Source organism: Meleagris gallopavo, chromosome Z, assembly GCF_000146605.3.
Source record: "Meleagris gallopavo isolate NT-WF06-2002-E0010 breed Aviagen turkey brand Nicholas breeding stock chromosome Z, Turkey_5.1, whole genome shotgun sequence".
Classification (NCBI taxonomy): Eukaryota; Metazoa; Chordata; class Aves; order Galliformes; family Phasianidae; genus Meleagris; species Meleagris gallopavo.
In genome coordinates, this window is record NC_015041.2 from 12,436,696 (window position 1) to 12,456,232 (window position 19,537).

General features: G+C 37.5%; 1 protein-coding gene across 1 annotated transcript; it reads left to right on the plus strand.

The window, feature by feature from the left end:
- Positions 1-2,523: 2,523 nt before the first annotated feature.
- NNT (nicotinamide nucleotide transhydrogenase) lies at positions 2,524-19,537 on the plus strand. The gene is made up of 15 exons (XM_010725381.3): positions 2,524-2,776; positions 4,623-4,840; positions 5,219-5,306; positions 6,029-6,117; positions 6,862-7,049; positions 7,633-7,766; positions 9,373-9,564; positions 10,719-10,872; positions 11,740-11,901; positions 12,733-12,843; positions 13,585-13,730; positions 14,456-14,651; positions 16,299-16,532; positions 17,537-17,697; positions 18,142-19,537. Exons 2-15 carry the CDS (start codon positions 4,635-4,637, stop codon positions 18,394-18,396), a joined length of 2,316 nt encoding a protein of 771 aa, XP_010723683.2. The 5' UTR covers positions 2,524-2,776; positions 4,623-4,634; the 3' UTR covers positions 18,397-19,537.

Consider the following 19,537-nt stretch of genomic DNA (forward strand, 5'->3'; position numbering starts at 1 on the left):
CACTTATTGGATGTTTGTCTCTGAAAGGACTGGAGGAGGATGTAGTCCTCAGTGCTGGTCTGTGATTGTTCTTAATGGAGAGGGTGCAAATGTTCTCTCTGTGAAAAATCTTTACCTGTGCTTACTGGATGCAACTCAATATAATGTTAAAGGAGGAAATGAGAAATTTGTCTCAGAGTACTTATTTGTGTCCCATCCTTCTGAGCCATTTGCTTTTCTGCTCTGCTATTCCACACAAAAACAAGTGAACAAAAATAGAATGTAAGTTTAACTTCTCATTCAGCCTTGGGTCTTAGCAGCTAAGAAATATGTATACACATTTTTGAGAAGTGTATAAGCTTTTATTAAATATCTGTGTGCCTTTAAATTTTATAACCATCCTTCTGTTCTCTGTATGCTGTTATTAATTTATTCCTTAATGTGTATTTGTTCACTGCAAAACTTAAAAAAGGTGAAAGGAAAGGTAACATTTTAGTTCATATATTCTCGGTGCTTCTTGAAAAGCTTTTTGCCTTCAGTCCTGGAGCTATTTATTTTCTGAAATTATGATTTTTTTTTTCTGGTATTTCAGCAAATTTCAGTAGTTTCATTTCTGCTTTTTAAAAGACGAGAGTTCACTCGTTAAGATGATTTAGTGAAAATCATAAGCAAGGCTTTTAACTGTTGAATACTGAGGAAAAGAGATGAGGGAAAAGGTCTCTTCAGAGAGCAAGAGTAATTTGTATAAATCACAGCAGCAGTTACTTTATCTTTCAAGTGGCCAGTGAGGCAGTGATTGAGATGCCCCTTATTACATGATGGCGTTCAGATGTCAGCATTGCTGTCAATCACTTTGGGTCTGTTGCTTGAAATGTGTGTTCTCACACTTGCTATGACTTATGTTCCATTAAAGCTTATTCTTTCAATTCGGTTTGCCTTGTAATTTGAATAATTGTTCTCCACCAAAATACAGATAGGTAATATATTAAATATCAAAACGCATGTCATTTAGATATTTACCATTAGTTTAATTTATAGAGAAAAATAAAAAAATAAAAATAGGAAGTAAAGCAGGTTGCTATATGGTTGTCTTTCATGTTGTAATCTTATTGATTATATTCAGTTGTTAGTTTTTTTTTCCTAATGGATGAGAAGTACAGATAATTGCTAAAAATTCTTGCTTAGATAACTCAGTATTTTCAAAATGTTACAAATTGAGACTATTTTGAGAATTTTTAACAACTGACATTTTTAGATTAAACTTTAAGCGTTTTGCAGTCCTAGTTATATTTCACTGATAGGTTTAGAATCAGAAACATAATCAATTTCCTCAATGTTCTCATAGTATGAAGTGGTTTTGATTTTGTTTTGATTGTTTCAATCTCAAACAAAAAAGCAAAAAGCAAGCATTACTAAAATGTGCAACATGTTACTTACTTGTCTGGTACAATTGATGTGATAACATGCAGAGTATTGGTGGCCAATTTAAAAGTGTATTTGTAATTTGAGTCTTGTATGTTTGACTTCTAGTATGACTGCCCGCTTAGGTTGCTGAAGCTACTTTTCATTAATGTGTATTCACTGTAGGCCTGTTCTATATGAATCTCAGAATCTAGATTTAAATTCTTCTGAGATATTTGTGAAAGCTGCTATATAGCAGGACCTGGGTGCATGCTATCTAACACAAACATGATGCAGTGTGGTATCTGATTATCCTGCCTGAGACTGTATTTATAAATAATGTATATAAACCACTGATGGGGATCTGAGGAGTTTAACTGTCGGGAGGGAGAGTACAGATTATTCATGAACAAAGTTAGATGTTTGCAGTTTGAAACCTTAAGCTAAAAGCGGCAAATTGAAACTTCTGCACTTTTCTGATCATATTCAGTAAAACTTGCAAGAGCTTTAAAGAAGGAGATAACATTGAAGAGAAATGCTGTTGAACAAACCAGTTGGCTGTTATTCCATGGTTCTTAAACTACTGCTAAATTCACATTTTTAATTTTCTGTAGCAACTTTTAGAGTTGTACATCAGCCTTTCAATATCGTTTGTGGTATACTTGTCACATTTGTAAATAATGACCAAAGACAACTGAAAGATGGTTTTGGTATACGTTTAAAAAAAGTTTAATTAGAATGCATTTCAGCTTAAACTCATTTGTTTACTTCTTCACTGTGAAGTTAAAAACCCTCTAAAACCCTCTGTAGTCACATTGTCTTAGCCTGGTTAGAATGAATTATCACCAGGATACCCCATGTTCTGTAATTGGAGAACTGTATGAAGTCTGATGGTTTTGAACCACAGTAAACTGTTGTTAGCACTGGGTGGATTGTACTTACTTGCTGGTACCTGAAATAAAAAGGATGTTTAGAAAGTCAGTCATTTGAGGAAATGTAAACTGCAACACTAGAAAAAGTAATTTTTTTTTGCCATCCCTGAAGTGATTGACTAAATGTGATGTGTCTGCATGTTTCTGTACAACAGTGAAGAATGCCATTAATAGCAATTTGGTTATCTTCTGTGCAGCTGACACTATCTTATCTTATCCTATCCACTCTCAAAGGAATCCCTTACAAACAACTGACTGTAGGTGTACCCAAGGAGATTTTTGAGAATGAGAAGAGAGTGGCTCTATCACCGGCTGGAGTTCAAGCCTTGATTAAGCAGGGCTTCAATGTTGTCGTGGAGTCTGGTGCTGGAGAAGCCTCCAAATTTTCTGATGATCATTACAGAGAAGTTGGAGCAAAAATCCAGGGCACTAAGGAAGTCTTGGCCTCTGATGTGATTGTAAAAGTAAGTGCTTTGTTTATATATTTCTTGCATTTGTATTGTGAAACTCACAGGTCAAACTTTTCTAATGGTCTTCTGAAAGCTCAGTATATATACTCCTTCTAAGTCTTTTTATTTGTTTATTCTAAGTTCTAATTTAATTCTGCCCCTATATCTCGCTTATACAGTTACGATACAAAATTGGTCAACAGCAGCATTGAAAAATTTCTTACCAAGCTTTAACTTGGGGGATTTGTGTTTTATAGAGAAAGGCTAACTAGTTCAAGATGCTAATCAGACAAGATACATGTTTTAAGGTTCTTCTGCTTTAAGATTAGCAACCTACAATTCCAAGTTACTCTTCAAAGAGAGTTGCTTAGAATTTTGAAGATGCAGGTGTCTAAGTCCAACAATCGCTCAGAAGCAGTGTATTTCATAATTATTTCCAATTAGAGTGTCAAGGAATACTGCTGAAAGTAAAGTTGCTTCAGATGTGTTAGGTTTTGCAGAGTCCTGAGAGGACAAATAGATCTTAATCACACTGAGGCTTCCTTTAAAGTTGTATTTGAGGTTGTACTGTCAGGGATGAATACGGTGTTTCTCAGTAGGTTTGTTTATAAAGAAAAGTGGTAAATTAAACATAAGTGGTAATTAAATATAAACAGATCAAGGTAATTATCTGCTGGATTTCATGCTTGAGATTCCCTGTATCCGATAATGCATTGCAAAATATGTTAGTGACCAGTTCAGAATAGCGGTTGAGCTTAATTAAAACCTATATTTAGAAATTTTGTTTGAAAATGGCTGTTTTTATAACAGCTGTGTGTAATTGCTGGTTAGAAGCAATGGGTGCATTGATTTTTGGAAGTATGTCCTGACTTTTATTGCTCTATCATCCATTTGCCTGAAGCTAATTCTAATAAGTCACAGAATGGCTTAGATTGAGGGGATCTTCAAGGTCATCTAGTTCCAACCCCCTGCCATAGGCAGGGCTGCCACCCACCGGATAAGGTTGCCCAGAGCTGCAGCGAACCTAGCCTTGAGCTCCTTCAGACATGGGGCACACACAGCTTCTCTGGGCAACCAGTTCTAGCACCTCATCACCCTCTGAGTAAGAAATGTCTTCCTAACATCATCTAACCTAAGTCTCTCCTCTTTCAGTTTTTAGCCATTTTTCATTGTCCTGTTACTATCAGACTGTGTGAAAAATCAGTCCCCTCCTGCTTGTAAGCTCCCCTCAAGTGCTGGAAGGCTGCAGTGAGGTCTCCCTGGAACCTTCTCTTCTCCAAGCTAAATATGTGCAACTCCATCAACCTGTCTTTGTAGGAAAGATGCTCCAGCCATTTGGCCGTCTTCATGGCCCCCTTCTAGACCCACTCTAACTGCTCTGCGTCGTTCCTGTACTTGGGCCTGAGACTTGGATGCAGTACTTCAGATGGAGCCTCACAAGGACAGAGCAGAAGGGGGGCAATCATTTTCCTCTCCCTGCTGACCATTCCTCCTTTGATGCAGCCCAGAAGGCCTGCTGTATCCATGCCTGGAAGAGCACAGTGCTGGCTCATGTCCGGCTTTTAGTTCGTTAGGACAAGCAAGTCCTTCTCTGCAGTGTTGCTGTCAATGAGTTCTCCTAGTTGTTACTCATATCTGGGATTGCCTTGTCAAACCTCATTAAATTCTCATGTTCCCACTAAATGTACTGCAGCTAATAAGTACAGTTACTCAGATTAGTTGTGTAAACAGTCTTTGATATACTTCCCTCCTTGTGTACATTGTGGACAGGAATGAACAAACTGCAAGCTAGAAGAAAGGAAGTGAATTGTGCACTGATGTATTTCAACTGATTAATTTGGAAACTTCTCTCTTTTTTCAGGTGAGGGCTCCTATGCATAATCCAGCCTTAGGTGTACACGAGGCAGACCTTTTTAAGACAGCACCTACCCTGATTAGTTTTATCTACCCAGCACAAAATCCAGACCTCCTGAAAAAACTTGCAGAAAAAAGAACTACTGTCTTGGCTATGGATCAAGTTCCACGGGTCACCATTGCTCAGGGATATGATGCACTTAGCTCCATGGCGAATATTGCTGGGTATGATACGTTTTTTTTTGGTTGTTGTTGTTACTGTTGTTAATAGAAGACATAATTGCAGAATGATGTGTATTTTCAGGTAACTCTGCTGATGTTAACTTGGTGTCCAGTCACCCATTCCAGGACGGCTATAAAAGCAGATGTGGTGAAAGAAATAGCAAGGTTAAGCACTTTGCCCTAAGCCGTGTATATCCAAAGAGTTAGATCATCTTTTTTCTGAATGTGTGCTTGCTTGCTTAAGTGAGCTTTCTGCAAAGTAGTAAACTTTCTTCATTCTGTGCATGCTGTAGGCAAATGTATGTCCTTTTGATGGCTGTTTTGAATGGAATTGTAGTTAGCCTGAGAAAATACTGAAATATGTTCTTCCTTATTCAACAGTTACAAAGCTGTTGTATTGGCAGCAAATCACTTTGGTCGGTTTTTCACGGGTCAGATCACAGCTGCTGGTAAAGTTCCTCCAGCCAAGGTATGTGCAGATGCTGCTCCAGAATAATAAGTAAGTTTGTGAACACAGTTAACCACTGCTGAAAATTGTGAAAGGCTTTTTTCTTGCTTTGAGACTAACTGTAGAAACTTCAGAAGCCTGTGTTACTATTTCCATATAGGTTTTTGCTGACTGATTATAGTGGTTTTTTGGGGGGAAAGGATAGAATAATTCAAATTTTATTCACATTTGCTTAGTTTTGAACTTCAGACTAGATGTACATGTTTTTTTTGTTGTTGTAGTTGTTGTTGTTTTCTTTTTTTTTTTTCTTTAACAGACTGGGAAAGGCAAGGAAGCAGTTAGGAAAAATCAGAGATGTTGAGATTTTTGGTGTGCTGAAGTCTTTGCCCAAATTCCAGTTTCAGTGGAATTGTAGGTAGATTGTGGGATGAAGATACACGAAATTAAAAAACTTAAAAAAGAGGAGGGATGAGGGGAAACCTGTGTCTAGTTACATGAATTATTAGCCACAAATGAGTTGGCTCCCAGATAGATGAAGCTAGGTGTTAAATCTTTTAAAGTGTTAACATTTACAGGGCAACATTACTGAAGCAGTTCTTGGTTCTATGTCATAAGGTAAATCCTTGGAATGACTGTGTGTAATAGAGTTTATCTGTTGTTGTGAAAGTGGCATATTGTTGCTACTTTTCTAACCAGCTCTACTTCTAGCTTTTGCTTTAATCTGGATGATGTTGTCATTCTAGGTCTTGATCATTGGAGGAGGAGTTGCTGGCCTGGCTTCTGCAGGAGCAGCTAAATCAATGGGTGCAGTGGTTCGTGGTTTTGATACCAGGTGAGTGTGTGAGAATAGTAATAGTAATCTAAAATTATTCTAAGATAAAGTATTTTGAAGCGGTATTAAGTGGAAGCACTTGTTCTGTGTTAAATCAGAATTCCTTTCCTAGCATTTTTTATTCCTACATTGTTTCTTAATCTTTTTATTCCCTCAAAAAGCAAAACTTTCAAAGATCTCATTAAATCATTCATCACCTTATGAATCAAAAATTGTTGCTTTATGAAAATGATAAGGGCTATCATGTAATGTAACGCAAATTACAGGTGTATGGGATAACTCTTGAAAACAATTCTGCCTGTGAAAAACAGACTTTCTGGTATTTTCCCCTTCACAGATTAAATACAGAGTCACGAGCTATGGAATGTATGTCACCTATCTTACACATCTAACTTTGGGCTATAGGCTGGTACAATTGAGGCAAGAGAAATGAGTGAACAGATGCAGTCAACAGTTAAGTTCCCAGCTCTGATTCTATTTTTGGAGAACTCTACTGGTAGTACAGAAAGCCTGCCTGTTTGACTGCCTTCATTCCTCATCCAAGAGTCATCATTAGGGCTCTAAATTTACTGATGCAAATGACCTAAAATAAGCTTTAGATTTCTTGACTGAACTCTAATATGAAACAGATCAGAAAAGTCACGGTGGATTGAGCTACTTCTAAAAATGCATTTCCGTTTTTATGTTATATATATATTATATATATATATTTTTTCCTCTTCCCTCTCAATTTTTTCTTCTTAGGGCTGCAGCTCTGGAACAGTTTAAGTCTCTTGGTGCTGAGCCCTTGGAAGTAGACATAAAGGAATCTGGAGAGGGTCAGGGTGGTTATGCAAAAGAAATGTCTAAAGAGTTTATTGAAGCTGAAATGAAACTCTTTGCCAAACAGTGCCAAGATGTTGATATTATCATCACTACAGCACTTATTCCAGGTATGGAAGAGTTATATATTCTCTGTGTGAACACGTATCTTTTCTCTGATGAATATCTGTGTTTAAAGAAATTATTTTTTCCCTACTCTTCTTTGACTCAACACCGTATTTTCTTATTCGTAGGGAGTAGATAGTAAAAATGTAAGGAGAAAATATTCTCTTGTTTACTACATCTCACCTGCTTCTGTGCACTGAAACAAGTTCAGTTCAAGCAGCAGTGTCTTTTGTGATTAAAATGCAGTGAGACAGTGCTTAGGTTTCAGTGCTCTACATTATGTAATGTCAGTCTTTTAATAGCTTATGATGTATTATTTCCTCCCCTCCCTTTCCACCCTCTGACTTGAATTGTAGGATTGGATGTTGTCTGTTCACTGAGGACAAAATTGGACTTTGCAGCTTTATTGTCATGCTGCCCATGTACACTTACTTTATTTATATGCTTGGTAGCAAGATATTTATATAAACAAATCTTCTGACATTTCATCCTAGGTACTCAAGTTTATAGAGATAGCACAGGAGAACCTGCCTCCTGAGCTTTACAAATAAAAGCTGTATTTTTTTTATTTACTTGCCATCTCGTCAGGTAAAAAAGCTCCTGTCTTGTTTAAGAAAGATATGATTGAATCTATGAAAGAAGGTTCAGTTGTTGTGGATTTAGCTGCAGAAGCTGGGGGAAATATTGAGACAACAAAGCCTGGAGAACTGTATGTTCATAAGGTGAGCATCTCGTGCACATCATTCTCTGTTGCGTAAATTCACATTTGTCCTATTTGATGAAGTGTATGCTGAAAATGAGTAGCTGCTTTTTCTGTTTAGACTTAAATAGTCCTTTATGCTTGCAGTTGATTGTGAATCATCTATTTCTTTAATAATTTGAAGATTTTTAAAGAAACAAATACAGTTGTGTAGTAGTAATTAGGCTGGTAAGTAAAGAAGTGTTAGTTTTCCAAGACCAGTGATTTGTCTCTGCTTATCTGAGAGTGTGGTCAGTTATCTTTTGTCTTCATCTACCTAGAGCAATGGCAATAGCTTCTTTGACTTGTTTATTACTTTCTGTAACTAAGGTTGTAACTGGTACAGCTAAACAGATTCAGACTATGTCAGTGTTTATAACAATGCAGTCTCTGGCTTAGCTTAATGTAATTTAAGCTTCAGGAAGTCTCACCAGCTTGAATGTATCTCTCTTAGAGTATCCGAACCACTTGTTACCCAAACTAGAAGTAGCATTAAATTAATTTTGACCTAGACTGAATTAACTACTTTTTTTTTTTGTTTAGCTCCAATATTCTTTGCCCTCTGAGTGCATGTTTTCTATTCATACGTTTTTTTTCTTTTTTGTTGTTTAATTTATACAAGAAATCTACAAATATATGCGTGTTAAGGTTGAAAATAGCACACTTCCAAGTTTGTTATTTGGTAATATAAAGGCATAATACTGTTACTGTTGTGCTATATCTGTACAGGCCTGTATGGGTATCACATGAGTAACACATTGTATTAGCTTTTGATTTTCTATGACTTTTGAAGTTGTTGCTTAAAAAGTGAATTTGCAGTGTGTAGGATAGAAATAAACAGATACTTGCATGAAGAATTTATATGGGGCACTTTTAATCAGAAGTATAGTACACTAGCACTGAGCTATGGAAAAGAGCAGCAGTGCAGAACTACAAGCAACGTGCAGAGCATTGCATCGAGTAGCTAGTATTCTTGGAAGTATGTGTGGATCTTAGCTGTAGCTTGTACAAGCAGTGTTTTAAGATGTATCTGCTTGAGCATGAGGGATTTATGCTAGCTTCCATTCTCCATATCTTCCAAAAGCTCAAGAGCCTGACAGCCAAATATACTCAGCTTTGCTCTTAAATAGTTGTGGATACACTGCGCACTTACATAAATGCAACCTTAAGCATGTTTCCTGTACAGTTTAGTAGCTCTAAGAGAGCTCCTTTTGCCTCTTTGTTAGCTATAAAATTGCCTCCAATGTGTGCCTTCAAGAAGGACTGAGATAACGCCAAATGTTGGGTAGGATTAATCTGTTATCAGGTTGATTTAAGAAGCAAAGAATGGTAGGAATAGGGAGAAGATAAGCTCTTCCACCAATATGTCCTCCTCTCTTTGAAGGCTTGTTGCTTATAGCATTTAATGTGTTGGATTTAATCACGTTGAATTGTCTAAGTAACTCTCGTTAAACTAATTATGTTAGATCTGTAAATAATGCAGAAGAAATGAAACTGTGGATATGTATATCCAGAAGGCTGTGTTGGAAGAGATACTGCTGCTTTAGAGACTAAACTAGTCCTTGGTATTTTACTTGAATCTCTTTCAGGGTGTTACACACATTGGCTACACAGACTTACCGAGCAGAATGGCTACTCAGGCCAGTACTCTGTATTCCAATAATATTATCAAACTACTAAAGGCTATTAGTCCTGACAAAGAGAACTTCTACTTTGATCCAAAAGATCAGTTTGATTATGGTACTCTGGATCATGTAATTAGAGGCACTGTAGTAATGAAGGTAAGTCAGTAAACGTTCCGATTTTAGCTTATGAATATGTATTTTTGCGTTTATCTGTCTCCTTAGAATGCATTCAGAGATAATACATACTGACAGCTCTCGGAGGTGGTTTGCTGGACAGCATAGGTAGTCATATTTGTATTCAGTTGAATATTCCTCTTGTCTTTTTTTGTGAAGGGAAACCTCTTTGCTTCTTTTCTTGTTTAAGCAGATATCTAATTAATCTACTGTTGGAAAATAGGAAGACTGTTAAATTTGCGTGTTGTTTTCGTGTGGTTAAAAAACATAATTATTTAAAACATTTTTATAACATTACTACAGGACCAGAAAACTTTTTTTCTTAAATACATGTATTTTCTTCATATAACTTCAGAATTAAAACAAACAATCAAAAAAAACAGAATACGTATCAGGAAAAACCTCAATAAACCAAAAACCCAAAGGAACTTGAATATTCAGGATACTCTCAGCTCAACTAGGAAATAGTAAAAACTGCACATGGGCTCTACTTATGGTATGCAGAACACATTAAGCTCTGTTAGGTGGGTAAGAGGTATCCATTTCTGTTGAGTTTTTCTAGATAAGATTACAAGATTTTTGCCTTGTATATAAATATCTGCTTTAGAAGAAGCTTATGTTGCTGTCAATTGTCAGACCACTGAGGGAATGTATACAGCTTTTAGATCTGACAACTTCAATAATTGCTCTTCCAAGGACCTGAGAACAGGAAGAAATGTAAGACGTGTGTATGAGACATTCCTGAGCTCTAGGGAGACTGTGATTACAGTCCTGATCTGTAGCAGAATTTGCTGTTTTCAAGACTTCATTTTATTTTGGTTAAGAGTTTTCCATTTAAGGAGCTTTCCCACTTTGTTTTGGTTACTGCTTTCAAGACCTAAGCTTTGCGTCCATCTGGCGTCCATGGACGCCATTACTAAAGGGTGTTAAAAAATATTTGAACCAGTGTGGTTAATTTAGTCAGGATGTGCTACTCCTTCAGCTTTGTAAACTTCTAATGTAGAAAACGGAAAATACTTCTGTGTCATGGCTCTGAGTCGTTCAGCCTTCACAGAGTTACAGAATTAAGAACAGTAGACTCTTCTATCTATAAAGCAGCTAGTATGTCAGAGTTAACAGTAAATATCTGTTATTAGGATGGCAAGGTGATTTTTCCAGCACCTCCACCAAATAACATTCCCCAAGGAGCCCCTGTGAAGCCGAAGACTGTAGCGGAGCTGGAAGCAGAAAAAGCAGCTACTATTACACCTTTTAGAAAAACTATGACTAGTGCATCTGTATACACAACAGGTAGGCAATTTCCAGAGTTGGAGAATCACTGTAGAGTACTCCTGATTTGGCTAATATTTTTAAGTGACTCATCACCTTACTCATTGAATTTAATAATTGACTCAGAGAGCATTTGGTTGGCTGGTGAATCCTAGTGGAAAGTTAGTACTGTGTGATTATCTTTTTTGAGAGAATAAAATTCTAGAAACTTAACCAAAAGTATTAACACTTCAAACAGCACTGACTCACGCTGTATGCATTTGCTTTCTTATTTAAATATCAGTTACATTTCTGAAGGACTCTTGCTTGGTTAAAATATGTATTTTTTTTTTTTCAGCAGAATAAACCTAGTATCATTATTTTCTTTGGTCTATAATGTACTGTGTAAGTCTTAATATCTACAGTTTTTCTTTAAGTATTGGGTATATAACACTGTCTTGACAAGCAAATACTAGGTGTTCCTGTCATTAAGTATCTTTATCTTGTGCTCATTAGAATTTCTACGCAAGGGAATTAATGAATTGAGTATTCTTAAATCTTAGCTCTGTTCTTCATGTTTTGTGTTTAATGAGTAGTAATACTCTCAGCATGATTATTACTATTTTTGTGTGGAACAATAGATAAACAAGAGTAAGTGTTAAGGTAGAACCATATCCCAGCATCCTCATCTGCATTCACAACACAAACATCCATGTTATGTTTGTTATTTTTAGTTTCAGAAGAAACCTGAAGAGTTTTGTCATAGATAATCCAGCATATACTGAATAAAGTCTGTGCACAGAACTTTATTTAGCTAAAAAGCACAGTGCTGGACTCCTGTTGTGCAGTGTTTAAATGTAGGAAACCACTTAAAAGTTATTGAAAAGTTTTACCGTGCTTCTCTTCTAGGTCTAGCTAGCATGCTAGGACTTGGTATTGTTTCTCCTAATAATGCCTTCACTCAAATGGTGACAACATTTGGCCTAGCTGGAATAGTAGGATACCATACAGTATGGGGTGTGACTCCTGCTCTTCACTCTCCACTCATGTCAGTGACTAATGCCATTTCAGGTAAGTAGCAGTTATACAGCTACTTGTTCTCGATTTGAAATAGGAACAACTCCTTTGTAAACTTCAGACAGAAATCTGTTGATTTGCCTTTTGGAATGCCAAAGGGTGTAGTACTGCTTTCCATCCTTTCAATCCTTTCATGAATTGCAAGGATGACTGAAAAATACTATTCCCAAGAATACTTTTTTTTCTTTCTCAGAAGAAAGACAAATGTCGTGTTCTAGTGCTTTCTTTTTTGTTGTTGTTGTTGTAACAACCTTTTAATTCTTAAGCCATTTGTTTTACTTGGGCTGCTGCAATCTTCCCTTCCATGCAACATTTCTTTTCCTTCTTTATATCCATAGTGTTGCCCTGAAAATAACTTGTCTTTCTTATTTCCTGCTTCTCTTCATTTCCTCTTCTCAAAATATGTACTTTAGAACCAAGTGAAAATTTCTAATGGGAATCTGTAAGATTGGTGACATTATAAATATTTCAGATAAGGAGAGGGGGAGAAGCTGTGTGTGTCTTCGTGACAGACCCCAAATCTGATCTATCTATTTTGACCTCTGAAAGCAATTTCTTTATTGAACCTGTACTCAAAAGCTGACTGTACACATCTCACTGCACCTCAAAATTACATTCACATGCTAATTATTTTTTTAGAAATATGTTTGTATTAATACAAGATCACTGTTAATTTAAGATCATGGGAGTCTTTGTTTAAATGCTAATATGTAGAATAAGGGTTACAATTTCAGTTCATTGGTATATGACAGCTGAAAGGAAGCTTTCTATAGGTATAGAATCTTATAAATTTTAGTAAAGATATATTTTTTCTCTTTTGAACAGGACTAACTGCAGTTGGTGGGCTGGTATTGATGGGAGGAACCTATTTCCCTGAAAATGCTCCACAAAGTCTAGCAGTTCTTTCAGCATTTATCTCTTCAGTCAATATTGCAGGTATGAATTATAGTCTTTTTCTTAAGGATATCTTACAGCACTTCTGTAATTCTTCTGTTTCTTTTTACCTTTAAATGGATAAACTTGAGAAGTTACTATTCTGGCAATAGAATCTAATAGCATCTACTGCTAAAGGGAAAAATAAACAAAACAAATTTAACAGTAGCTAATATGTCTAGCTCTCACTCCCTGTGGTAACTTATTTTTTTAAGGAAGGATTTAAGTGTGCATTTTTCATTTACAGTATTACTTGAGTGATCACTGATATGAAGTCTATTTTCCTTTATACCCCCAGATGGTACTGCATTTCACCTCGTATCCCTTATTCCACTTGAGAAATGTACCAGTGGCATGGAACAAAGTTATGCTTTATCTTCAAAAGTCCCAGCTTAATAGTATAAATGTGAAAATAAGTCATGTGGCTTAGAAGTACTGTTTTTTGCCAGTGTAGACAGGGAGAAGGGTGGAGTCATAAGCTAGACTGTATGCTATCATCAGCATAGAATATGAAGCCAGAGCAAGTCCTCCAAGCTTTCAGACTCCTTTTCTTATGAATTTCTTCCAAACATTAAAAAAGACAACAGCATCTAACCCTGATTGCACCTTTATTTTCAGTTTACTTACTTTCTGAAATTAATAGTTTTGTGTGGTAGTATGATTTAACCAAGTACTTCTCTTATAGCTTGGCACATATTGTCAGATTTTTTTTTTTTCTAAATTGTTGACTTCTTTTTTGGCTAGGTGGGTTTCTGGTTACACAGAGAATGCTGGATATGTTCAAACGTCCTACAGATCCTCCTGAGTACAACTACTTGTACCTACTTCCTGGTGGTGTATTTGTAGGAGGCTATGCAGCTGCTCTCAGTGGTGGCTATAGCATTGAACAGGTAAGAAGATTACCCGAGACTTAGCTCGCTATTCCCAATGTGATATCTTCTTCGGTACTTACGCTGTAGAGATATAAATTGGAAATTAGCTATCAGAGTTTTTCACCAGTTACATATTTTCAGAAGGCCAATCTGCAGTTGATTAACTTTTAATTAGTAATTCTACTGATTTTAAAGGCTTATTATTTTCTCAGAAGCTGCAAGTAACTTGTTATTCATTGGACAGCCTTCTTAATTTACAGCTTGAATTGTAAATTAACTATAGAAACCTACTCTGTAGAAACCTACTTTGTGCTCTAGCATTGAGTACAGTTTTGAGCAGTATACTACAAGTACATAAAACTATTAAAGAGCACCAAAGGAGGGATATGAAGATGGTGAGGAATCTGGAGGGCAAGGTGTGAGAGGAGGGGCTGAGGTCTCTTGGTTTGTTCAGCCCAGAGAAGAGCATATTGAGTGGAGATCTCATGGTGGCCTCCAGCTTCCTCATGAGGGAAGCAGAGGGGCACATAAACTCAGCTCGTAAGACACAGAAAATTTTAATAAATAACACATTTTAATTGGTCAAAATCACATCTCTTCAACACATTTTCAGTCAAGATTTTCAGTTAGGCACAAGCCATCTGATGTTCTGTAGAAAAATGCCGTGCTGTGTAATAATGAGAAACTTCCTGATAATGTTATGCACTTTGTGATGCATGCATATCAATGTTCTTATTTTAAAGATGATGTATCTGGGCTCAGGCTTATGCTGTGTTGGTGCCCTGGCTGGTCTGTCCACCCAAGGAACAGCTCGTCTAGGAAATGCTTTGGGAATGATTGGTGTTGCAGGAGGTTTAGCAGCAACTCTAGGAGGCCTTAAGCCCTCACCTGAATTGTTGGCTCAGATGTCAGGTGCAATGGCACTTGGTGGCACCATAGGTACGTATGTTATTCTTTAAACTAATGAATATATATTCAGTACCTGCATTTACGTAACCTCTAGATATACCATATTTTGTGTAGGTCAGGTGAATTGACTGTTTGTGGTGGTTTCACTTGCGTGGACAGCTGAGCTCCACCACAGGGCTATCTTATGTCTCCTCAAAAGAACAGGAGAAGGAAATACACTGGAGGACTCAAGCACTGAGATAAGGACAAAGATCACTCACCAGTTACTGTCACAGGCGAAACAGATGCAGCACAGAGAGATTAATGTAATCTGTTGCCTATTGCTAGCAGACCAGCGCAGTGAGAACTAAAACAAAAACACTCCCGTCGTCCCCCCTCTTTCCTACCACCTCCTCCTGAGTGCTACAAGGAATGGGGGCTGCAGTCAGCCCTTAACACTTCATCTCTGCTGTTCCCCCAAGGTCACGCTTTGCTCCTACTGCACGCAGTCTCCCTCCCACTGGGTGTCACCCATCTGGAACCTCATGGGCTTCCCACAGGCTGCAGCTTTCCGAGCACTGCCCCATTATGGCTCCATATTATAGGGCTTATCCATTAGTCTTATCCACTGTGCTCCAGCACAGTGATGCATAGGTGGTAGCTCCCCCAGTCACCTGCTCTGCTGCAAGCTGCTCCTCTCAAGCTGCAGCTCAGGCCTGGGGCTACTCCTTTGTGGGCTCTTCGTGGGCTGTGGTCTCCTTCATGCTGCATCTGCTGCTGCACTGTGGCTGCAGGTGGAGATATGCTCCATGTGATGCCTGTGGGCTGCATGGGGCTATGCTGCTCCACTGGGGGCCTCTCTTGGGCTACTGGGGAGTTCTGCTCTGTGCCTGGAATACCTCCTGCCCTTCTTCTGCACTGACCTTGGTGCCTGTAGGGCTATTTCTCTCAGCTTTTCTCCCAGCTGCTGATACACAGTAGTTTTTCCCTTTGTTATAGATGTTCTCCAAGGTCAAACCCAGTGTTGCTTATGGCTTGGCTCTGTCTAGTGTGGGGGGGAGCCTGCTTTAGCAGGATTGGACGTACATGGTCTTCGGAGGTCTCTTCCAACACCTGTGTTTCTGTGGCTCTGATCTGACATGAGGCAGCTGTGAGCAGAGCACAACAGAGCCTGCACCTGTAGAACCCTGCTAGCTAAACATCGCTACATAAGTCCAGTTCACTATTTTATATCTATTACTTGCTCATGTTATTTTGCAAGTATGTGAATGGAAAATTACAAGTCCCAGGGCATTTATTGATGCATCAAGACATGATAAAGAATGGTGAATCTGGTGGAAAGCAAGAGAGCATCATTTGTGTTAGGGAATGTGAACATGCAGTAGCGGGTGAACAATCAGTTGCTGACTGAATGCTGCTAAATTCCCTTTTTCAAACTCTGCTTTTTTCAGAAAATACTGAGTTTCTCAATACTTAATGAAGCATCTAGAACGTGATTTAATTGTCTTCCTAGTTTACAGTGTATTTACTGTGCAGAGTAAACGTGTACAGCTTTCAACTGTCACACTCAGCAATAGTTTTTTCACAATAACAAATGTGTATTTACTGTGTATTCATTACACAGTGCAATGATGCATCAACTTCTAACTTCACAGGTTGTGTTCTTAAGAATTCCCTTATATCTTTAACTCTCCATAGGTTTGACAATAGCGAAACGCATCCAGATTACAGATCTGCCTCAGCTGGTAGCTGCTTTTCATAGTTTGGTTGGTTTGGCTGCTGTGCTCACCTGTGTAGCAGAATACATGATTGAGTATCCTCACTTTGCTACGGATCCAGCTGCAAACCTTACCAAGATTGTGGCGTACCTTGGAACGTACATTGGAGGAGTGACTTTCAGTGGCTCTCTTATTGCTTATGGAAAGCTGCAAGGTGAGACCGTCCATTCAGAGCTAAGTATTCGTTAAAGGTTTTTTTTTTTCCATCTGAATTTAGCTCTGGCATAGATCAGTGTGTAACTGGAAAGAAAGCTTGTTTACTTCATTGGATGTGCTGTTATCTTTTTAATTCTATTGTTGTTTGTTTACAGCTTTATTTATGAATGGTTTCCCTTCAGTGCATGGACATATTAGCTTAATTAATTTCCAAATCTTATAAGCTTTCATCACTTCATCTTGTCTAGAAACAAGTGTTGCTTCAGAGTGTTAAAACCTGACAGACTTGCATTATTCTTAGTCTTTGCTGAGGTATTTTAAAAAAGAAAAAAAAAAAACAGTCACAAAAAACAACAGCTAAAAAAACAACTGAAAAACAAAACACAAACTATGGTAAAAATATGGATATGTTTGTCATTTTGAACTGAATCACAGAAATACCACAGCCTTTTTTCCTTTCAATTCTCTGTTAGTTTGAGAAGCTGTGGAAAGTCCAGTAGTTGAGGATACTGGTGAGTTTAAAGCAATTGAAAGCAGGATTGTGTGCAGTCGTTTGTAAGCGCACAGCTTTGGAGAGACTGATAATACTTGTAGTAAGAAATTTTAGCTAGGAGCTTCCTGTGAAGCTCTGTAATGTATGGCATGCACAGGCTTGGGGCTAGAAAGAGATCAAAACCACAAAATAAAGTATTTTTGAGAGGAAAATATATCTTTAGATTGTTTTTTTTCTTCTGAAACAATAAAGAATAGGAAACACAACAAGAGTTTAAACAGGAGTATTTGAGAATCTACAATAAACCTGAATGTGTTGTGGTACTGAGTCAGGACAGGGTCTGAATTTCAGCTTTACTTTCCTCCCCTTTATCTTTCCACTTCCTCTGCACTCTCCACTCCCTTATTTTTCTTTTGTTGAGCTGTTCAGTCTTCTCTGATGCAAGAGACAAGACTGCCCAAGACTGCCCACATATGTATGTTAATCTCTGCACATTAATTTGATTGCAGGTATCCTGAATTCTGCGCCTCTGCTCTTGCCTGGTCGACATGCATTGAATGCAGGGTTACTGGCTGCCAGCTTTGGCGGAATGATTCCATACATGATTGATCCTAGCTACACTACAGGGATTACTTGTCTCGGTTCTGTGTCAGCTCTCTCAGCCATAATGGTAAGTTGGGGAATTACAGACAGTAGAACAGATAAAACAAGCAGTTTGTTCTCTAGCTTTGCAGGTTTCCATGTAATGGTTGTATTTTACCATCCTGAGTCACCATTATCTTATGTAGTGCCTGTATGTTAACTTCCAGTAGTAAATAGTAGCTGACTTTCTGAAATCTAGCTGTAAAACAGAACTTTCAGAATACTTTCAGAATGTTCATCTTTAAAAATCCATGGAACTGAAACATTGGTTTTGCAAGTAAAGATATGTAAATAAACACAGATAAGGACAGTGGAGCTCTTTCTTGTTCTCCAGCATGAGCTTGATGTCTTCTATATTGAAAATACATGAATTCATTATTAAGTAACTTCGTATTTATTTTTTTGAAAGCTGCAGGCAGACTCTCCTTTCTGCATGTTCTCTTTAGTCGTAGCATATGTTTTCCTTTTCCAGGGTGTCACTTTAACAGCAGCTATTGGAGGTGCTGACATGCCTGTAGTTATTACGGTTCTGAACAGTTATTCTGGATGGGCCTTGTGTGCTGAGGGCTTCCTTCTGAACAACAACTTGCTGACCATTGTTGGTGCACTCATTGGATCTTCTGGGGCCATCCTCTCTTACATCATGTGTGTGGTAAGAAGTCAGCAGAAATTGTGCTTTTTTCCAGGTAGTGAAAAACCTAATTCAGAATGTTCACTAGAAAGATAAGTAACTGGAAGAGAGGGGTGCTAAGTACTTAGAAGTAATACCTCTTTGGTCTGGAGAAAGACCTACTTCAAATCCTAAAAAGGAAAGCCATTGAATTAACTCGGGCATCTGGGGTTTGAATCTAAACTCATATAGGCATGATTACATGTTCTGTTGTCTTTGTAGTTGTGTCATTTTACAGTCTTGTTAAAATTAAATCTAAATTTATCAAGAAGATATTTTGCATAGTGCCTTCCTTTAAAAAAAAAAAAAGCGGTTAGAGAGTAATTTGAAGTTTGTTTTCTGGAGTGTGGGACAGCGCACTTTCTTCAGAAGACAGTTACTTTGAAGTAGCACTGGGTGGCAGCAAGCTTACACTCATTTGTTCTAAATAGTAATATGTGTGTCAGAGCAAACTTGAACTCCAATTTTTGGTGTAATCATGATACATTATTATTAATAGACTTTTTTTTTCTGGATAATTTACACACAGATCCTTTTTCTCTACCTGTATTTTTTTCCCTTGTGTTTTTCAAAACAGAAAGAGCAAGGAAACTGCAGCAGCCACCAGCCTTCTGATTCTCTTTTGTGTGATTTTTTGATTCAGTTCTTTTGTATTCTTGTGTGATAATTGTTGCTGTTGTGCTGTCTTAAAGCTTTCCTGTGGTCAGCCCTGGCCATCTTTTACTCTTGTCTCTTCCAGTAAGTCAATACTGTTATCGTGTTAGGAGTGAGGAATAGTTTCAGAAGAGCTTATAAAATATTATTTGTGCAACTTCATGGAGGGGAGATCAAGTAGACAGTCCCAGATATGAGTTTTAAAGAAGCTTGTTCTTTCCTAAATGTTTTGTATCTACTTATCAAAAGGAAATAAAATTATGTGGCTCATGGAACATCTGTTTAAATTTAAATACCTGCATTCAGTCAGCAGTTTAGATCATATCAATTGAAAGATATTGCTTACAGGGTAACACAGATTTGAAAAGTATGTTCTTTAAAGTAAATATCAGATTCTTATAAGTCCTGGTGAAAACTGGATACGTATTTTCCCCCAGGCATGGTCATTGTATAACTTAATATCTTTTCTCTTACTTTTGTCTTTTATTGCTAGCAGAGAGTTTTGTCATACTTCCCTAGGAAACCCAGGGATTTAATTAAAAAA

Bases quoted from the DNA above. Each gene is read 5' to 3' on its own strand.
- NNT (XM_010725381.3), top strand. From the start codon at position 4,635: ATGCATAATCCAGCCTTAGGTGTACACGAGGCAGACCTTTTTAAGACA. The intron at 9,565-10,718 runs GTAAGTCAGTAA...ATCTGTTATTAG, and splicing joins GAGGCACTGTAGTAATGAAG to GATGGCAAGGTGATTTTTCC. The intron at 16,533-17,536 runs GTGAGACCGTCC...ATTTGATTGCAG, and splicing joins TGCTTATGGAAAGCTGCAAG to GTATCCTGAATTCTGCGCCT.